The sequence below is a fragment of the Homarus americanus genome, unplaced genomic scaffold (genome assembly GCF_018991925.1).
Source record: "Homarus americanus isolate GMGI-L3 unplaced genomic scaffold, GMGI_Hamer_2.0 scaffold55640, whole genome shotgun sequence".
In the NCBI taxonomy this organism is placed as follows: Eukaryota; Metazoa; Arthropoda; class Malacostraca; order Decapoda; family Nephropidae; genus Homarus; species Homarus americanus.
In genome coordinates, this window is record NW_024713650.1 from 2079642 (window position 1) to 2100899 (window position 21258).

Genomic DNA, 21258 nt, shown 5'->3' on the forward strand with positions numbered 1-21258 from the left:
AATCGTTTTCTTTGTTAAATAATCAATATTCATGTATAATAATAATACAACATTTCTCGAGTCGTCTGTATACATGTGTAATTTCTATTCGTGTAAAATAATAACTTACAAGTTGTCACTAATACTAGCGACTGTTAGTGGTGACGAAACGGATTTAATATTGGTAAAGAACCGGGGTTTTGGTGACGAACCGGGTCGGTGACGAAATGAATTGGTGACGAAATGGGGTGTATCTGTTGTAATGGTGTATAAGCGACGGAGATCACTGAAGGATACGCTCGCCAGTACGCGACGCAAAATTAAATAAACTATTCTGTTCATTACTGACCAGGATGCCTTACTGCTGTGCTGACGACTGTAGAAATGGTGAAGGATCTGGGAGAAGTTTCTTTCGCTTCCCGAGAAATCCTGAGCAGAGGAAGATATGGGAGAGTCGTGTAGGACGGGAAGGATGGCGGTCGACCCTCACCACTGTGTTGTGTTCTGATCATTTTGTGAAGACTGACTATGAGGTTGATCCTGATCTGCTGAGTAGTTTTTGTACTCGAAGACAACCAAGGCTGAAGAAAGATGCTGTACCCTCCGTCTTTATGTGCAACAAGGAGATACCCACCAGCACACAGGTAAACCCACGGCTAGTGAGAGACCGTCACCCACTAGACGTCTTCTTACAAATCAGATACACACCAACCTGTCTGAGGGTTATTAAGAATGGTTAATATGTGTAATAATTCTGCAAACGCTGGTGTACAAATTGGGTGCTGGACAATTCGTACCCAAGCAAATTACGAGATAACTCGTGCCCAATCTACTTGTGACAGTTCGTACTAAATGTTATATAATACTTCTTTGAGATAAATGTATAGTATATCAGGTGCCTAAAAGAGAGCTCAGGTTCTCAACTGGATCAGCCATGTTAATATTATTATTATCCACTCTATCTGTTTTATCTGGCTAAATAAACTGTTTCAATTCAATATATATTGTAGATCCACAATGGAAACGTGAATAAGTTAAATCTTGATAAAATCATACAGTTGCCTCTGAAGATGTCTTGAATAAAGACGAAAGCTTTTTTTTTTAAAGTTAAGGTGCTCTATTGTTTTCCTTTTTCCTGTGATTAAAAAAAAAAAAAAAAAAAAATATATATATATATATATATATATATATATATATATATAATTTTTTTTTTTTTACGTTGACCTGTCAGAAGAAGAAATTTCTGACGATGTCACTAAGTCAGCCACTCCATAGATCAAGTTCGTTATACGGGAAGAAGTCCCAGAGAGGAGCCCCGAATTATATGCTGTACACTAACTGCTGGTTTGTTTACAAAAACCTGGAGCTGGAAAATCAATGTTTTTATGCATGTCTATATTTTCTTCACTTATGACCATTTTAAACGTTTACATGGCCCAGTTTATAAATTGATATTGCCAAATCTATTAGCCTGAAATCTGTAAATTGCAATGAAGTTATTCTAAACCACATAGTGTGAAATGTGTACTTGTAGTACAATGTTTGTGTGACGGAATAACATAACTTATGTAATGAGATGCAACCATTTTAAAGTCCTGCATTACATTTCCCTATTTCACTGCACGTTCCTACAAGATTTACATAATCTTTTTATTTATTTTTTTGTAATCATAGATAAAGCTAAAATACATGGTATATATTCTAATAGGTATGGATTATATCTTAATTGGGTGTAAGTGTAATCTTGGGTACGAATTATCTCTTGAGTTAGATACGAGTTAACCTTTTTGGGAGTACGATTTATCTTGGGTACGAAGTGACCCTAACCGGTATAAATTAGGCAAGAAATTTGGGGGTAATTCCCCGTTGTTTTTCTGGTGTGTTTTAGTAAAAAATAGTCTTCATTTTGGTAAACTTTTAGTTTTGGTCATCCCTGTATTTAGATATCCAAACTACCCTAACCTAACCTAATCGATTTCCCAGATGAGTTCTGTTATGATAATCATTTCTTGTGCAAATCCTTTGTGTGGTGATAATTACCGGTAAGTGCCCAGGAACTTTTTCTTTCTCGGCGGTGATGCTGGATATACTCTACTATTTTTATTTTATTTTTTTTTTTACGGGAATTAGCCCACCCGGACACAGGTCAAACGACCCACAACGGGGCCTGGTTGGCGAAAAAAAGAACAAAAAGAAATTGAAAATAGAGAAGAAATATGTTATATACTGTGTTAATCTACACCACGAAGATGCCGGAAAACCAGCTTTTTAAAGTGAGACAGTTTGTATAAGTATGGAAACACAGACGAAGGCAGAGCATTCCTCAGTTTGGCTGTGTGAGGAAAGAAGAATGTACTATAACGGGTTATTCTCGTGTGACCGACATCCACAAAGAAACGGTGGGCACCGCGGGCAAGACGTGTGTTATGAACCCACGGCATTGCCGGCGGTACACAGGATGCCAAATCCACCGAACATTGCCCGTTAAAGTACCTGTAAAAGAGAGAGAGTGAAGCAACATTGCGGCGAAGAGAAAGGGAAGAGAGATTGTCAACTAAAGGATCGTGTGACTTCAGTGTTAGACGAATAGCCTTCCATATGATACCATTGTACTGTTCGACCTGTGCATTCCCTGTGTTGTCCTGCTTGTTGCGATACCCTTTTGAGAAAGGTATGCCTCGGGCTCCTGGGAAATAAAGGAGGTACCTCTGTCTGAGTGTATAAAGTTGGGCATTCCACAAAGGCTAAATATTGTTTCAAGGCATTTGATCACAGTCATGGTGTGCATGTTAGGGCATGGGAATGCAAAAGGGAAGCATGAGTACTCATCAACGGCTGTAAACATATAAGGATTACGGGTCGCTGACGGTAGAGGCTCCTTAAAATCAATGCTGAGCCGCTCCACGGGCTGAGTAGCTCTGATGAGTGTCCCTTCCAATGGGCGGTAGAACTGGGGCTTCAATTCTGCGCAGACTTTGCAAGGTGCACGTGTGCTTTTTACATCTTCTGGTGAGTATGGGAGGTTTTTTGATCTCACAAAGTGTAGGAGCCGAGTCACTCCAGGATGGCAGAGTCCATTATGGATTTCAGTGAGAGTAGATGAAGGAAATGTTAAACAACAAAATGCTCTGGTAAGCATATCAGGAGCCACATTCTCCTTTCTAGGGCGATGCTGTATGGTGTAGCTGCTTTCTTCTGTAGTTCCACACTCATACAGTCTGTCTCGCTTTAAAAAGCTGGTTTTCTGGCATCTTTGTGTTGTAAATTAATATAACCTTTTCATTTTCTATATTTAATTTATTTTTATTTTTTTGCCCCCTAGGCCCGGATGTGGGTCAATGACCTGTCCCCAGGTGGGCTATTCCCTGTAAAAAAAAAAGGCGGGGGGGGGGTGGTGGTTCTGCCACCCAGACACCTCACCATATTAAACCGAAAGACTTATTTTGATATCTGGTGCCAGTGAAAGCAACTTTGTTGAAACCTCATGGTGTAATTTTTGCGGATGTGAGAGTACGCTCGGACCAAGCGGGTCGGTTGTAAACAGTGTCAGAGATATTAAAAACTAAGCATTTGCACAAGAAACATTACTCTTTAATATCAAATCTAGGGTAGTCAGAAACACTAGAAGAGGAATGGGTGAAAGACGAATATTAACCACTTTTTTATTGCAGTTTTCAGCGAATACATTGGTAATACAGCTCCTCCCCGACTTATGACCTACTCGACTTACGACCACCCGCACTTACAACCTGCCTCAGTCGTACCAAAATTTTGTCAAATTACGTATTTTCGAGTCCCAACGTCAGTGTACTGACAAAATTTTCGTTTGTAATTCACTTTAAAATGGCTGGCTAGCTTAAAAGTGAGAGTTTTGTGGTGCTGAGAAGAAAAAGAGACACCCATTTTAGATTTTCTATGTATCATTTAAGCATTTTCGACTTACGACCTGGATTTGGGTCCCTCACCCTGTTGTAAGTCGGGGAGGAGCTGTACACTGAAAGTTTTGGGAAATGCATAATTACTCTATTGAGTTTTGACCTTTCCTTTCTTGTCACACTTGATCCAATCTGCCTTTACTTTTCTTTTATTAACACTTGAGATCTTGTACTTATGTATAAAGAGCAGGGTCTGGACAAAACCCCCTTGGACAAAACCCCCTCAAGTAAAGTGTAAAATAGGAAAACAAATTTAGAGTAAAAAATAGGACAAAAGCCCCAATTTAATTTTTTTTATTTTCAGACTTTAAGTCCATTTTAATAATTTTAGGTAAGGTTAGGGGCTTTTGCCCTATTTTTTTTTTTAGTCTAAATAAGTATTTTTTTTCCTACTTTGCACTTTTCTTGAGGGGGTTTTGTCCTCAACTCATAAAAGGCAGAGCAAGGAACGGGGAATACCACCCATTTATTCATCACATGTCAAATTTTTTTAAAATGATTTTTTCATAACCATGGTTAGGTGGAGACAAAGGAAGCAGTTACAATCAAACAAGAAATAGACATAAAGTTTGTGGAGGTGAAAGAAGAAAACTGCCACACTAGTGAAGAAGACCTACAGTTCACTCGTGTAGAGAGAGACCTCATCGACAATGACTCCCTGGTCTTTGTAGACGTTAAAGAAGAGATCTTAGAACCCATAGTGAAGCAGGAAGACTCGGAGGTTTTTGTCATAGATGGATGTGCCGGTGAAGTCCCGGGGGACAGCTGCATGATTGAGGCAGACAAACACAAAAAACGTCTCTCTTGTTCTGAATCTTTGTACCACACAGAGACCATCACCTCGGAGTCCACATTAAGAGACTGGCCAACTTTAACCGAGATGACCAATCAGAAGTGAGTACAGTACTGTACCATAGTGCCTTACAGTTACCATAGGTTTTAGTTAACATCAGTCTCATATGATTTTATTTCCAGTATAATTGTATTTACTTTTCATTTTTACTTGGGACTTGGCAATACTGATTCAACCATCTTCTAAGTAGTGTTCTTTCATCTGATCATAAAAGAAATCTTTTTATCTCTCTGTGTCTCAAAGAGAACTCAGGTTCTCAACTGGCTCAGCCATGTTAATATTGTTATTATTATCCACTCTGAATCTGTAGTTTTTTCTGGCTAAATAAACTGTTACAATTCAATTCAACAATTCAATGTATGTAGACATTGTTAATTTGTTTATTTTATGACAATTAGTAGCTGTAGTTTGTCCTATTTTGTTAAATGGTTTGCGAGAAATAATCCATGGTGATCCCTTTGATTCTTATCCTTTACAGATTATCTTGGCTGTTTTATGTAAACAATTAAGAAATACTGGGTGCTACTATAGTGTGCAGACAAAAGAAATCTTTGTAGACCACACACTATGGTAGCACCAAATACTGTAGAGTATGTGTGTTGTGTATTTCTCTGTCACTCACCTGACGCATCAAGAGGTAACCAATGATGCAGCTCACCAGAATCATCTTATAATGCTTCTGAGCTGAGCAGGAATACACTAACTGTAACTCCAGTACTGTATCTTAATACTGTAGCTATTTGGAACTGACACTTGTAAAATGAATGGGTTTCTGAGTGGTATGGATGTTTCCATTGAAGGCAGACAGACCACACATTGACCTTTTCACCTGATCATAAAACATAGTGCCTCTGGAATATCTTGGGTACATGTTAGTGGCAGCCACACAGTCACTTATGCTTACTTTCGCTGAGATTTTGTAATTGATTTACTGGTATTTTCTTTTAAGTATCAAGATGTTGTACAATGTTGGATGCTGTACAGTGATCCTCTGCAAGTGTTCACCTGGACAGTAAAAAATTCACAATTGTTCAACTTTTCTAGTACCTGTACCCTTAACCCTTTCCTCGCATAAAGCGACGTAAGTCACCTAATTACCGTTTACTGTGTAAAGCGACAGCCTCTTGGCCATCAAAAAATATTTCCATCTACCGTGTAAAGTGATCACCTTCAACTGTTTTGAAACGAGCACCTCAGACCATTGGTGGTGAACAACTGAGTAAACATGGAGACGACGCACCCTCCTCCCATCACCCGGGCCATCAATACAGTACACAGGCATGTACTGTTACTCATTTTAATTGTTTTCACCATAAATAAGGTAAGTTTAGGATGTCATAACATCAAAATTGTTGAGAAGATGGGGGTCTTCCTGGAGTTATGCTCAGACTGTCCTCCATTTGGGATGTAGTGATGTACACTAGCAGAGGCCAAGCCACTAAATTATTGAATTTGAAGGATAAAAAACATATTTTGGTGGTTGTGTGAAACTAATTACTACCCAGGAATTCCTTCCTGTCCCTTCACCTCTCTGTGGCAACTCCAGTCACCCTTACACTCGTGATGTTAAGAAGAGCTCTTAGCAGAACCTCTCAGGCCTCCATAGAAAAAAATGGGATAAGGTGGTGACTGGAGTGTTAAGTTCTTAGTTTTTATTATTTTGCAAGAAGTCTTAGTGTAGCGCAGGATTGCTTTGTAACCCAGATGTTATTGGGTCACCAGACTCACTTCTGTTGTAAGACAGGAGGGCTAGACTTAAAGGGTATGACCCTCTAGCAGTGTACAGTCCCCCAAAAAGTATCGTTGTATTTTCCGTCACTACAGTTTGAAACACTAGATGAAATGCATTGATATGATCCCCAGTCCATCATCATAAGTAGGTATACTACCTGCTGGCCATATCAGCAACAGCTGGAGATGGGGAAGGGAGTCGTCATTGTATGGCATACTAAATACTTAAATAGCTATAACAAGAAATCCATTAAGCTATATTACTGTATGTATTGTGCTGGGTAGAAGCAAGGCATAGTGAACAAGCCACTGACTGATGATTACGGTAACACTGAAATACATTATACATTAAATGGAAGTGTTTCGGAACATCATGACTGAGACAGACCTCAAAACTAACAGTTCACCATTCCATCGTTGTAGTAGCAGATTTTCATTCATACCAAGTTTCACAATATACCTACCCATGTTGTTCATGATATGTCTGATTTATGAAGATTGACTAACAAATGGTACTTGATATTAGAGTGAACAGCTACAGCATTATATTGGTCTACATGGGATCTGATATGTAAACTGCTTGACTTAACACCGAAATAAGGTTTCACATCAAGGGTCTTGTAAGATATTTGTGTTTGTAAGTTTCAGTGTTGCAGCAGTGTTTCATGGCACCTAATCTATCGTGATGCTGTGGGTTTGCTCACCCCAGTTCGCCGTGCTATCTCAGCGTTACGTCCCCTTGTTGTAAAGGGCAATGATAGCACCTCTCACATCTTGTGATATCTTCCTGATAATTCCTTGCTCCATTCGATAACTGGTATCCATTTACGACATCCACTCCGAATCATGATCTGAAGCCTCAGAGGATTCACATAGTTCGAAAACGTATATACAGTGAACCCTCACCTTACACGGTCAGTTGAACCCACGGCGGCCCGCGTAAAGTGAGAAACGCGTAAAGTGAACAACATAACATATGGGATTAATTGAAATAGAGACCGGGCCGACCCCCAAACTCCACTTTTTCAGACACAATACCTACGTTGTAGTAAAAATAACTTCTTAATTTTATGATGGTATGCACACACAATTAATAATTAAGAGAAATATCAATAATATTAGGTTTTTTAACACTTACATTAATAGAAAAGATGGCTGGGCACACGGGGATGGGGGGGTTGGTTCTGAGGCAGAGGGCAGATTATTGGCCCTCACCTGTATCACTTGTATCAATTGTATCACTATCCACCACAGAGGCTTGCAGGGCCTCTTTGTCAAACCCTTCAAAGTCCATATAAGTCCATATCCTCACTATCTTTATCACGATCACTGACTTGGGCCGGCTGTGGTGGGTGGCGGGTGAAGAACTCGGTAATGTTTTGATGACTGGGCGACCTTGTGCACACCCTGCTCGCGCCGCTCTCCGCGTAAAAGGGTACACACACCGCGGAAAGTGAGCATTCCGGTTTCGGCAGGGTACCGTGTAAACGTGGAAACGCGTAAAGTGAAACCGTGTAAAGCGGGGGTTTACTGTACACTACTCTTGCTTAGAGGTCCAGGATGTTCAGAAACAGGTCGAGTAACATTGCTCGGAAAGCCTTGAATCACATCGAACCCATGGCTAACGATACTTTTTGAGGGGACTGTACAGTACACTAGCAGTGCCCAACAATCTCATATAGGCTTTTAAATCCTTCAAAGCCCATATTTTGGTAATGCCTTGAACAAATTTCATAGGTTTTTTAAACACCAATTACTTTATTTTCTTTGGGTAATTTTTGGATGTTTTTTCATGTTTTTTGTTGGAGTAAAAGGTTTTTATTTTTATTATTATTATTACCACCAGTACAGTACTGTATATTCACAATCTGTATACTACTGTACTGTAGGAAACAAGCTGGTTGTGGGTCTTTGGTTCTTGTGCGTTGGTAGGAGAGCAGTGCACAGCTGCCACATGAGGGATTCCTTACTGTTCTGCCTACATTATTTTTAACAGAGGTCAAATTGTTTGTAGGTTACTTGGAATCTCAAACTCTGTACAGTATACCGTACAGTATTTGTTTGAATTATCCAAAATTCGAATTAGTGAGGCTATACTATCATGAGATAAAGACTCACTCCACATACAAATAAGAAGTATTGAAGGTAACAAAGCACTTGATTTTCCTGTTTTAGGATGAAGAAAGAATCAAGCAAATATACTCTGAAGAAGCCTGCGACAGGTGAAGGCCAACCACTTATACCACCCAAATACGATGAATTAATAACATCGGCAGCCAGTCTGAAGAGTGTGGAGCTTGAGTTTGAAGATTGCCAGCTTGACAGTTTAGCTCCTTCAGCTGATGCCTCCATCATATTGCAGGAATCCGAACTTGGTAATATTTTTATCGCCATGGTAACAATACACAGTCAACATGGTATCTGAACACCTTGGGACCCAGAGATGTCCAGATAATAAAAAAAGTTCAGATGATAGAATGGTCCCCAGGAACAACAGTGCCAAATATTGACAACAAGAAAATAGCTTAAACCAACTTAAAATGATGCAACAGTACTTTTTCTGGTCTTGATACATTATTAATTTTGGTTGAAATGCATAACTAGTCATAAAATATCACTCACAGATGACTTTAATACTGTTCTAGATTCACAACAAATCATTGGTCTGGGCTTACTGTGCTGGATCCCTCATACGATGGCTACTTATTGTTCAGTACTGAGCACTTGCTTCTGGCTCTTCTTGTGGAACATTTAGAATTATGCTGGTGTTGTCTGACACTGTGAAGGGAATGATACTGTTTTCAAAGAGGCAACTTTTACACGGGTTTGTTTGGTACAAATTACTGGGTGTCCCAAAAATGTATGTGCCATTTTTATTTATTTTTTTTTTACTATTTTTTTTTTACACCTTATAAATTGAGACAAGTGAGGACATAATTTGTTGACATCTACGTTCAGGCAGCAGGTGTACTTTTCGGAGTAAGTTTTCATGAATGAGACTGATAAGAGTGATAGTTGGAATTTCTGGGCAATGTTTCCAGATGCCATGTTGATAACTCAACATAACGTGTGTATACAGTCTGTGCTGTCAACAGTACCTCTTTTTCAGCCCTTAAGAAACTCAGATAACAGATACTGTAGTATATGAAAACAGTGTAATTACCTTCTTATTGGCATTAGAGTATATATATCAAGTATAATTCTACACATACAAGTACGGGGTTCCCCGTTATCCCCAGTTAATTGGGACCAGAAAAAATGCCTCTGATAATGAATCCACTTAAAGCGGGGAATTAATCCAATAAGAAATAATGGAAATAGATCAAATTGGGACCATGACAACATACATGACACTCAAAAAAATTTGTGATATCTTTTAACAATTATTTACCTTAGAAACATTTGTTAAACATTTCATAACATATTATTTTAAGAAATTATTGAACTTTATAAGTTATGTAACATCCTTAAAGTTCATTGGGGTCGGTGTGTTGAGGCAACGTAGGTTGTGCCAGTGACCGTTGCTGGTGCACACTCACTCCAGTGGTTCATTGAGACAAAATACTTATTATAATGTTAATAAAATGTTTTAATTTACTTAGCTTCAAAGGTAAAGATGTTTGGCTTGATTAGATTGATGGAGGTGGATGTTGGGGGATGGAGGATTAGTCAGAGAATTATCCACTCCCACTCTTCTTTTACCAAATCACTTCTAATACCATCCTCAGACTGCAGTCTGCCAGAATCTGACTTCATGGATTACCATTACAGTATAGTCTGGATTTACGCGGCCAATTGAACCCGTGGAGGTCCGCGTAAAATGAGAAATGCGTTAATGAAATAACAGAACATATGACATTAATTGAAATAGAGACCGGGCCGACCCCCAAACTCCACTTTTTCCGACACAATACGTACCTTGTAGTCAAAATAACATCTTAATTTTATGATGGTATGCACACACAATTAATATATAAGAGAAATATCAATAATATTAGGTTTTTACGTTAGTAGAAAAGATGGCTGGGCACACGGGGATGGGGGGTTGGTTCTGAGGCAGAGGGCAGATTATTGGCCCTCACCTGTATCACTTGTATCACTATCCACCACAGAGGCTTGCAGGGCCTCTTTGTCAAACCCCTCAAAGTCCATATCCTTACTTATCACTGACTTGGGCCGGCTGTGGTGGGTGGCGGGTGAAGAACTTGGCAATGTTTTGATGACTGGGCGACCTTGTGCGCACCCTGCCCGCGCCGCTTCCCGCGTAAATGACCAAATTTACCGCGTAATTAAAACATTTCATTCTGGCAAGGCACTGCGTAAATGACCAAACGCGTTAACCAAAACCGCGTAAATCCAGTCTATACTTTACTTTAGTTGGTTATTAAAATACTGTACTGCATAAAGTTGTTATTGAGGACATGAAAAAATAATTTATGGTTATCATACATTATTTCTTGTTTAATTATTAAAATAATGAAACAATACTGTATTTAAGGATACAATTGACATCATCATCTCTTTTTTTTTTTCCATTAAAGAGTCAGTTATAAATGCAATTATATTTCACTTGGTTTGCACACGTTGGTAATATTGTTGAGTGTACAGTGATATCTCCGTTAGTTGGAACAATTGGTGCAGAGCACTTCCGGGAATGAGAGATTTCTGGGTTATGAGACGACTTTCAAAGTCGGAAAAAATCCCTCATCCCTGGAATTTTCTGGATAACAGAAAAATGTTCTCGGAAGTTCCAGAAATTGCCCATTACATCTCCTCTCAAACCCAGAAAAATATCCTCCACCCCTGGAATTTTCCAGGCACTGGTAAATTTTTCTCAGAATTTTCGGAAAATGCACCTGATTTTCATCTCTCAAACCTGAAAAAACTCCCCCATCCCCAGAATTTTCAGGGTACTGGGAAAATTTTTTCAGAATTTTCCAGAAAATGTGCCCCTCGGAAAATTTAAACTCCGGCTCTCGGAGAGTTCTGGTTAAGAGGGATTCCGGCTAATCAAGATATTACTGTGCTCGTATCGATACATACAGTATGTCACTTATTACAAAAAAAGATCTTCATTATATCTCTTACTGTAGGAAAATATGGAGGTTACAGAATTTTTTTTTTTACTAAACATAGACATAGGCATGATTTAATATGTTAAGAATAGAATGAAAGTGACTGTAATGAATTCAAGATGTAGGGGTTTCCTGTCTCTTGAATGTATTCGTACATTTACAGAGTCACATCGCAGAAGGAACCGCCCCAGACTGGATTATCACCGGAAAAAGTTAAGCCAAAGGGAAAGAATTATTGGCTTGAAGGAGAGTGGGTTATCTCCAACTGAAATTGCCAAAGAACTAGGAATTTCTCGCTCAACTGTGTATTTGTGGTTAAAAAGGTGTGAAGAAGAAGGAAACCTACAAGACCGCCGCAGGACAGGAATGCCTCGTAAAACAACTACTGCTGAAGATGAAATGTTATATAATGCTGTCAAAGCTAATCCATTCACTAATGCCGAGGCTTTAAAGGAGCAGCTTCACCTCAATGTTTCTGCATTAACTGTAAGGAGACGGCTTATGGAAAAGGGAATAAATCAAAGTAGGTTTCATTTTGCAGACCAGTATTTTGTTGAAGGACTTTGGGGCAAAGAAATGTCCTCCCGAAGAAAATTGTGCCAAAGGGAAAATATCATCTGCATGAAGAAAAATGGATTAACTCCAACTGACATTGCCAGAGAACTTGGGATTTCTCGCACTACTGTGTATTTGTGGTTAAAAAGGTGTGAGAAAGAAGGAAATCTACAAGATCATCAGAGGGTGAGAAAGTCTGGTAAATCAACAGCTGATGAAGATGAATTATTATGAGGTGCTGCCTAAGCTAATCTCTCCACTAATATGTAGCTACAAAGGGGCAGCTTCACTTGTACATTGCAGCTTTAACTAAGGAGATGCTACCTACCTGAAAATGGAATAGTATAGCATGCAATATCAAAGGCCTTTAGGAAATACAGAACTGTGAGAGACATTGCAAAGTTGTGTGTACCAGAATATTGATAAAGTATTGGACCTGTTGGGCAAACTATTTTCCTATACCCCCCCCCCCACCCCATTCCTTGGCAGATTATTGTCTAAGAAACAACACCCTACAGTATATGCCCAGGAAAACATCAACAAAAAGACCAACAGTGGTCATGTTACTTGTAGGGGGATGAATTTTTTCACTTGCTGTTGGAGAGCCAACACCTTTGCATGCACGTTGACCTTTTTGTTTGGCTAAGGAGGAATTGTAACGTGAACCCATTTATGAACGTACTGTACGTTCATTGGTCTACAATATAGAAACCTGCTGAGGTGGACAAGAGGACACCACCAGTACACATACCATAGAATGGTAATTGGGAAATGTTAGAGGAAGCCATAATCGGTGTATTTAGTGTAATCTTAAAAGGGGTAATATTACTTTTAGGGGTATCTGTCCCCATCCTTAGGGCTGCTTATTCAAATTTATCTTAGTTCTATAAGAACAATTTTATAATTAAAAATGGCTTTGTTGCCCACTATTTAGATCACTGAAATGTGGTTAAATAATTATAGATTTGACAATGCATTTATTGTCATGTATTTTTATTAAAAATAATCTTTATTTATTTACTGATGTTTTCTTTACTTCCTTTTATACAATACTCAGTCTCGTCTACTACAGTTTAATCCATTGGGTAAAATTTGTATACTGTAGAACGTTTCTAGACGTTATGAAAATTATGTGACTTTCCTTTTTACTATGGGAGTGTGACTAGGATGGTAAAGTTACTTCTTGTTCTTTAACCAAAGCCAATTACTGCATAAAACAGAGCAGAGACACAAGAGATGATATAAATTGCTTTTTGATCAATGTTACTATTTTAAGAAATGTGTTCTGCAATGGTACATACTGCTCTTCCACTATAAGACCCCTAAATCTAGATTACCCAGTTGCTTCACACAAGCCAGCACCATCCACTAACTGCATGTCCTTTCCCAGTAGTCACTTGATGCCACGATTTTCTCTCAGACATGCACAATGCTACTCCCTGGACATGACTCATATAGCACAGTACAGAACCTGTTGCCTCACAAGGGCAAATGTTGCACCTCGTCCCACTCACCTGAGACTGATGTTGTGGTGAAGAAGGGAAAGGTGATTGGTATGGTGGAGCGCAGAGCGGTGATTGGTATGATGAAGAGCAGAGCGGTGATTGGTATGGTGGAGAGCAGAGCAGTGATTGGTATGGTGGAGAGCAGAGTGGTGATTGATATGGTGGAGAGTATAGCGGTGATTGGTATGGAGAACTGATCATCACTGGCTCCCATGGGATGGTCTGGAAACACTAACCCTCCAGTAAGTAGCCTCTATAATGAGAGATGACTGGCTGTTTGCTGTAACAGAAAATAGGACTTCCATTAATATGTACTGAAAGTTGAGAACATAAGAATGTGTGTGTAGTGCATTTCCAGTTCTCTCCTGTGACTTCAACATTTATTTTTTGTACCTTTTTCCCATTATTGTTGCTTTACGTTCTTGGAGTTTCTGATAGAGAGGAAGAAGTGTCAAAAAATAATAATTACTGCACGAACACTTCCTTCTTTCCAGATGTTATATACTGTACAGGTATTCCTTGTTTTATGAAAAGATTCCATTCATAAATCAAAATATGTTATTTTTTTCAGTTAAGGCTTCTTCATAATACAAAAATTTCATAAAATAAGCCTTCTTAAATATAGGAAAGACTTTGTATTTTGAATCTGGCCCAAAGAATGACCAATATTAAGACAAAACTGCCCATCAGTGACTCACTAACAATACGGGTTTTGGCTCAGTCTTATTAACTGTCCTAAAAAATTCATAGAAAGTGGGATGTTAAGAATGATTTCCTGCATATAATAAAGATGTGAGGCTACAGACCATACTTGTGATTATGTCTGGCCCTGACATTTTGACTCACTTTTGCTCCCAGAAAAAACAAATGACAGTCAAGGATGGAGAGTCCTGTGTTTATTTTCATTTAATTAACCGGTACCATAGGAGGAAAGGTCTCATAAGTATTAAAAAAAAAGCATACGTACACATTAAACGATTGTCATCTTAATATCATCAACATTACCATACATATGAAAATGACTACAGTAAATTAATTATATGAACACTGACTTATTGATTGCTTGTCTGGATATTAAGGTTTGATGCTGAATGCCATCAACCCAAAGATATAGGTTTAAATTTATCATTTCCACCACTAATCACCTTACTAGCCATTAGGGCAATTGCTTTGTACATTGTTACATGTTATGAACTTCATTGTCCAGTGTTAGTACAAGACAGAAACCAGATACTCAAAGAAAACTTGGTCCAGGGATTAAATCTGGGACCTAACACCGAGAGGCATGAGTATTACTGTTGTACCACTGAAGGTCACCAACACTAGACAGACAATGCTTATGTACACTGTTATTATTAACAAGTTGATAGAATATAAACTACTAAATGCTTTGTCTTTGCACTCATCTGTATTGAAACATTCAGTGTAATAATGAGGCTCGGTGTTGACAGGTTACATGTGATCAGCGCTGATGAGGAGCGACGGTTGTTGGGACAGTTAGAACATGAGGCAGAGTCAGGTCCCTTACCCCCACATCTGATTAGTTTACATCACATACTTTCTGTCAGGTGAGTTGTGTCATAAGTCTTGGTGCTGCCAGGTGAGTTGTGTCATAAATCTTGGGGCTACCAGGTGAGTTGTGTCATAAGTCTTGGGGCTGCCAGGTGAGTTGTGTCATAAGTCTTGGGGCTGCCAGGTGAGTTGTGTCATAAGTCTTGGGGCTGCCAGGTGAGTTGTGTCATAAGTCTTGGGGCTACCAGGTGAGTTGTGTCATAAGTCTTGGGGCTGCCAGGTGAGTTGTGTCATAAGTCTTGGGGCTGCCAGGTGAGTTGTGTCATAAGTCTTGGGGCTGCCAGGTGAGTTGTGTCATAAGTCTTGGGGCTGCCAGGTGAGTTGTGTCATAAGTCTTGGGGCTGCCAGGTGACACAACTCCCTCATAGTGCTCATTTAAATTGGTGCTTCAGAACTGAGCTGTGTCTTGATGTATTCACACACAAACATCAATTTTGGGTCATAATTTACTGTGGTAAGGGCACAAGTGACATTTTTTAAAAATCGAGAAAAGGGCGACTTGCATGAAACACCCATGGGCACATGGGGGGCCTGCCTGCATTGCTTCATTACAAAGCCTTTTAGTAACATTACTCTTCCATGTGTGAGATCTACATGGACGTTTACGGCCCCCTGACGGCCCAGCCTCGGGTTCACTCACAACAGGTGTTGGGTCATTTAACACACTTTGTGATTGAGAAAACCTTGTTGAAACTTACTGTGGTGTTAACTTGATTTCAGGCACAGTGATGCTTGTGCCCTTACGACGGCGGTGGCCTCTTTTTAAGAATTAATCTGTTCTAAAATGTACAAAGGGTATCAGGCAGTAGAGGGTTAATGTCATCCTTCCACAATATTTGAGGTTAAGAAAGAATGTATACAGTAGTTCAACCATAAACTTCTCTTAACATTTGAATGTTTTATTTTCACACAGGTGTTTGAAACCCAAACAAGCTGAATTGGCTTCATCTCCAAGCCTGCTTAAACCCACCATATGTGGTGTAAAATCACTGCCCCTAACCAAGAATGCACCTCCCCTTACCAAAAAAGAGAAAGAATGTTTGATTGAAATTATCAAGGAATTTAAAGGGATAATTGATATCAAATCAAGTGCCGCTATATTCAGAAAGACAGCAACTTGGAAGGACATCGCCATGCGCTTTAACACCTCCACAGGAAATACCAAATCATCACGACAGGTCCGAAAAATCTGGGAAGGCATCCGTAATAGGTGAGTAATGTACTGTAGTCCTGTCAATTTCTTCTTTATCAGTCTGCTTGAATTATTGCTGTAGATGCATTACAATTAAAGCTGAAACCTTTATCCACATACTGTAGTCTAAAGGTGTATATTTTATTTCAAGGGTCACTAATTACTCAAAATTTTAAATTATGAACCCAGATCCTTCCTCAGCATTTAAAAGAGCAACTTTGTATGAAATTTTAATAGAATATGTCATTACCTCTTCTGCCAAAATGCAAGGTATTAAGTCCGGTGTTTTGGGGGGCGACTTGTGGCTTTTTTGTGGAAAGTGAAAACAAACATGATTAAATGGTAAAGTTAGTCTATATTCTCAAGAAAACATATAAAAGGGGATTTAAAACTTATGAGCACAGCATAATTTACGTTTTAAATATTCTCAAGGTGTTGAATTATTTCAAGGGTCATTCATTAACACTAATAACTGTACTTTAATCATAATTAAATATTATAAATCCAGATCCTTCATCATCATGTAAAAGAGCACCTTTGTATGAAATCTGAACAAAATCTACATTATGGCCTCTGCCGAAACACAAGGTATGTTTTTGTGTGTTGGGGAAAGTTTTCTGAGAATCTAAACTACATATCACTCACTGACAGACACAGCCATCTTTATTTTTGTAAACACGTACATTATACTGTAAATACAGTACTGTAAGCAAAAACTGCTACACAATATAGATAACAAAATAAGATGCTGTTGTCTTGAGCTTGTGATGCAGGCAGGCCAAATGGTGATGACACAGGATGCTACAGTACGCAAACACCGTTCACTCTGCTATGCACGCTACCTTATGTACAATGCTTAGGCTACAGTACACTCAAAATAGGCAATTAAGAATATTCCTTTTACCATCACAGGAAAGATCAACAGATTTACACATACATTACAGTATATGAACCCTAGATCTATAATTTTATTGAGGGTGGAGGATCAAAATAAGAGATTTACTGGTACAAGTACTCTTCAATATCCAAGTTTTACTTACCGGATAATGTCTTTTCAATATTTATGTTACAATCCTATGCTTATTTGTTTTGAGAAACCTACATCATACAGAGCCAAGAAGAACTACTTCCGCAAGAAGCAAAAACAGGCTGAACCCAATAAAGGACTATTACCTGCTCTTATGGATCTAAAAAGCTCTGAAGTTCTGCCTCTGATTGAGGAGGAGTTGGAGCTTCCAGCCAATTCAAGGGACTGTGATACAAGTCTTCATGTTGAAGGCGGCCTACAAGAGTCTGGTGAGGTGTTTGTTGTTGGTCATACACTCAGTACTTTCTGTTATCAGTTAGTAAGGTAATTTTTTAATTTTATTTTAGTCTAGAATTAAAGAGATCTGTTTTCACAGTAGATGTCGTGAAGTTATTACAGTATTAGTAGTAATTGTTGTTGTGAAGTTATTAGTATTAGTGGAGTTAGTCAAAGTAGTACAGTAGTGGTGTTGAGTTATATTATTAGAAAAATTATCCTTCATTGGGTATCTCAACAAAATTGTGGAGTCATATCATGAGACCAAGAAAAAAAAAATTCAATAAAAGTTGCTCTGAACCGGCTCTCCAGAATAAAAGATTAAATAAGAATGAATAAATATTTTATATATACAGCATAGTCTCGATTTAAGCGGTCAATTCCATGGAGGTCCACATAAAACGAGAATGCGTAAGTGAAATAACAGAACATGTGGGATTAATTGAAATAGAGACTGGGCCGACCACCAGACAACCCTTTTTCTGACACAATACGTACGTTGTAGTAAAAATAACATCTTAATTTTATGATGGTATGTTTTTAATCCCTCACCCCCTATTTAAAGCTCAACACCTATTGTATAAATATTTTCACTTTCAAGTAGTAAATCATTTTAGTATCATTTTGTCTTGGTCTCATCTGTGAAATTATAACTATTGTATTGTTTGTTTATTTATTAGGTAATCATGAAGTTGCCCTGCACAACTTGTCCCACCATGCGAAGATGCCCGAGAGTAGAGACTGTGAAATGCTGCCCATGCCAGATATTGGGGACATACCACATCAACCCAAAACAGCTGCTTTTCCGAAACGTATGTTTGGGAAAACATACCCAGTATCAAGAGGCTTCCAGCCTTCATGGTTTGAACGTTGGCCGTGGATTCATTATGATGAAACATATGACAAAGCATTCTGCTATGAGTGCATTAAAGCATACAAACAAAATCTCATTTCAAAAGCAGTAATTGAACCTTCATTTATTGCTCGTGGTTTTTCAAACTGGAAGAATGCTTCTTCAAAAAGATCAGGGTTTCAGGGACATGAGAGATCCGATTGCCACAAGGAAGCAATGGGACTCGAGATAAACATATCAAAAACAACAAAAGATTGGGATGAGAATAATAGAGAAATGGCTATTAATAGAAAGAATCTCCTTAAAATTTTTTCAAATATGCAGTTTTTGGCCAGACAAGGTCTTGTTCCGTGGGGAGATGGCGATATCGATTCAAACTTCAACCAGCTCTGCCAGTTGCATAGTGAAGATGATCCTCAGCTGTTGGCTTGGATTACAGAAAAACTAGACAAATGTACAGTTGCTGAAATGATGACTGAAATATTACAAGGAATGAGCCTAAGAGTATTAAGACATATAGCAGCCAGTGTACAAGACACAGAGTTCTTCAGCATCCTGGCTGACAGAATTACTGACCTCTCAAATAAGGAACATCTTGTTGTTTGTGTACGATGGGTAGACAATAAGCTTAAAGCTCACGAGGAATTTATTGGTTTCAAAGCTTTAGAAAATCTTGATGCCTTTACTATGAAAACTGTAATAAAGGATCTCTTATTACAAATGAATCTTTCCTTAGAGCATGCCAGAGGGCAGTGTTATGACGGCCACAGTCCAACAATGGGAGAAATGAAGAGTGTAGCTGAGCTAATGAAGCAGTGTGAGCCCAGGTGCTTGTACTTTGACTGTTATAACCACTCGTTGAATCTGGCCAGTGTGGAATGTATCATGAAGGTCAAATTAATAAAAGAAGCATTAGAAACTACACATGAAATTACCAAGTTAATAAAAAGATCCACAAAGAATGATGCAAGACTTGAGAAAATGAAAGAAGACATGAAAGAAGACAGCAAGGAATCTTCTGACTTATATATGTTATGTCCAAGACGATGGACGGTCAGAGCGAAGGCACTAACTTGTGTCACAGAAAATTATTCTCTCCTAAAAGAGCTTTGGTCCTGGTCATTGGACCACTGCACCGACACTCAGATGAAAACAATAATCCGTGGCATTTATGCTCACATGTTGCAGTTTGACTTTTTCTTTGGGCTTACTTTGGCTGAATATTTACTCCAACATGCAGATAGTCTGAGTACAACTCTTCAAAAGCAAAGTTTATCAGCAGCTGAGGGACAATCTGTTGCAGCACTGTCTATAGCAACACTTACTAGTTTACAGACAGAGGATAAATTTGAGTTATTTTGGGCTAATGTCAGCGCAAAAGCAAAGGAAAATTATATTGAGGAGCCAAAGTTACCACAACACACACACCATTTTGAGGATGAACAAGCAACCCCAAAGTACCAGGATACACCAAAACGTCTCTACAGAGCAGTTTACAATGATGCCATACACCTCTTAGTTTCTTGTGTCATGGACAGACTTGAACGGTACGACTATAAAATATATAAGAGTTGCGAGCAGCTTCTTCTCAAAGCTGCGAGCGGATTGGACTACACTGACGACTTTTGCTCAGTCACTAGTTTTTATCTTTCAGATTTTGTAGAAGAAGATTTACAAACACAGCTAAGTACATTGACCCACAACATGTCACACTTGGGCGCTGTCACACTCTCTGTTGTGCTCACATACCTGCGGTCACTGTCATTAAGTCAGCAACAACAAATATCTCAGGTTATAAAATTAGCCAAATTAATTCTCATAATGCCAACAACAAATGCAATAAGTAAACACTCATTCAGTTCCCGAAAACGCATCAAAACCTTCCTGACTACATCATCGAGGAGCTGCTCCAACGATCTCATGGTGTTGTATGTTCACAGAGAGAGAACCAGCAGTCTCAGCCTGATTGAAGTTGGAAATGAATACATCAGTAGATCAGAAGACACTTTAAATATGTTTGGTATATTTGTACCTTCAGATCTTGCAACCATTAAATTCACACCGAGGGATAAAGCTGCAAGTGATTGTGGTGTTAGATGAGAAACTACAGTAAACCCTCGATAACTCAGCACATATGGGGCTCTGGCCTTGCCGAGTTATCCCAAATTCTGACTTAACGAGGCACCCCCCCCCCTTCTACAAAAACACAACAATAAAAAATTAGTGACCTATATATGTGTACATGTAATTACTAAATGTCAAAATGTAACATTTATCAGCACTGCAGGTGAAGAATGAAGCATTGTAGTAGGTGACACAGATGCATGGTAGGTGATGTATACTACTGTAATCTGGTCACTTATACAAAATAAAGAATAAATTAACAAAAAAATAATTGTTTTCTCTATAATTCAAGTCTGAGTATGTTAATAAACATGTAATTTATATCACTGAGGATATTATAGTTTACCCTAGTAAACTGTTTTCCTTATTACAGAGTAAAAATTAAAATACTCTAAAGTAGCTTAGAAATAAAGAAAATATAATATAGAACGATAAAATAAGAAAAATCAGGAGCATAGGTGTGTGTGTGTGGGAGCTGAACATATGTGAAGGCCACCCAGTGAGCTTTACTGCATGGCTGACTCTCCCTCCCAGTGACGTCACGGCACACATACACACACACATCTTAGTCAGCTAGTTGA

The 21258-nt window shown here is 38.7% G+C and overlaps 2 protein-coding genes across 2 annotated transcripts in view; one reads left to right on the forward strand and one right to left on the reverse strand.

Annotated features, from left to right (window-relative positions):
- Window positions 1-45: 45 nt before the first annotated feature.
- LOC121873215 (zinc finger MYM-type protein 1-like) lies at window positions 46-20769 on the forward strand. Its single transcript, XM_042376573.1, has 6 exons — window positions 46-623; window positions 4435-4808; window positions 15085-15201; window positions 16119-16415; window positions 17509-17693; window positions 18381-20769. Exons 1-6 carry the CDS (start codon window positions 333-335, stop codon window positions 20651-20653), a joined length of 3537 nt encoding a protein of 1178 aa, XP_042232507.1. The 5' UTR covers window positions 46-332; the 3' UTR covers window positions 20654-20769.
- LOC121873219 (cysteine-rich protein 2-binding protein-like) overlaps window positions 13411-21258 on the reverse strand; it is a 45483-nt gene continuing 37635 nt past the window's right edge. The window contains exon 14 of the mRNA XM_042376606.1: window positions 13411-13913. The gene's annotated coding sequence lies outside the window, so the exon portion shown is untranslated. The remainder of the gene's footprint in view (window positions 13914-21258) is intronic.

Excerpts from the sequence above, each read along its gene's own strand:
- LOC121873215 (XM_042376573.1), top strand. The coding sequence starts at position 333 with ATGCCTTACTGCTGTGCTGACGACTGTAGAAATGGTGAAGGATCTGGG. Across the intron at positions 4,809-15,084 it reads ACCGAGATGACCAATCAGAA|GTTACATGTGATCAGCGCTG; the intron begins GTGAGTACAGTA and ends CGGTGTTGACAG. Across the intron at positions 15,202-16,118 it reads CATCACATACTTTCTGTCAG|GTGTTTGAAACCCAAACAAG; the intron begins GTGAGTTGTGTC and ends ATTTTCACACAG.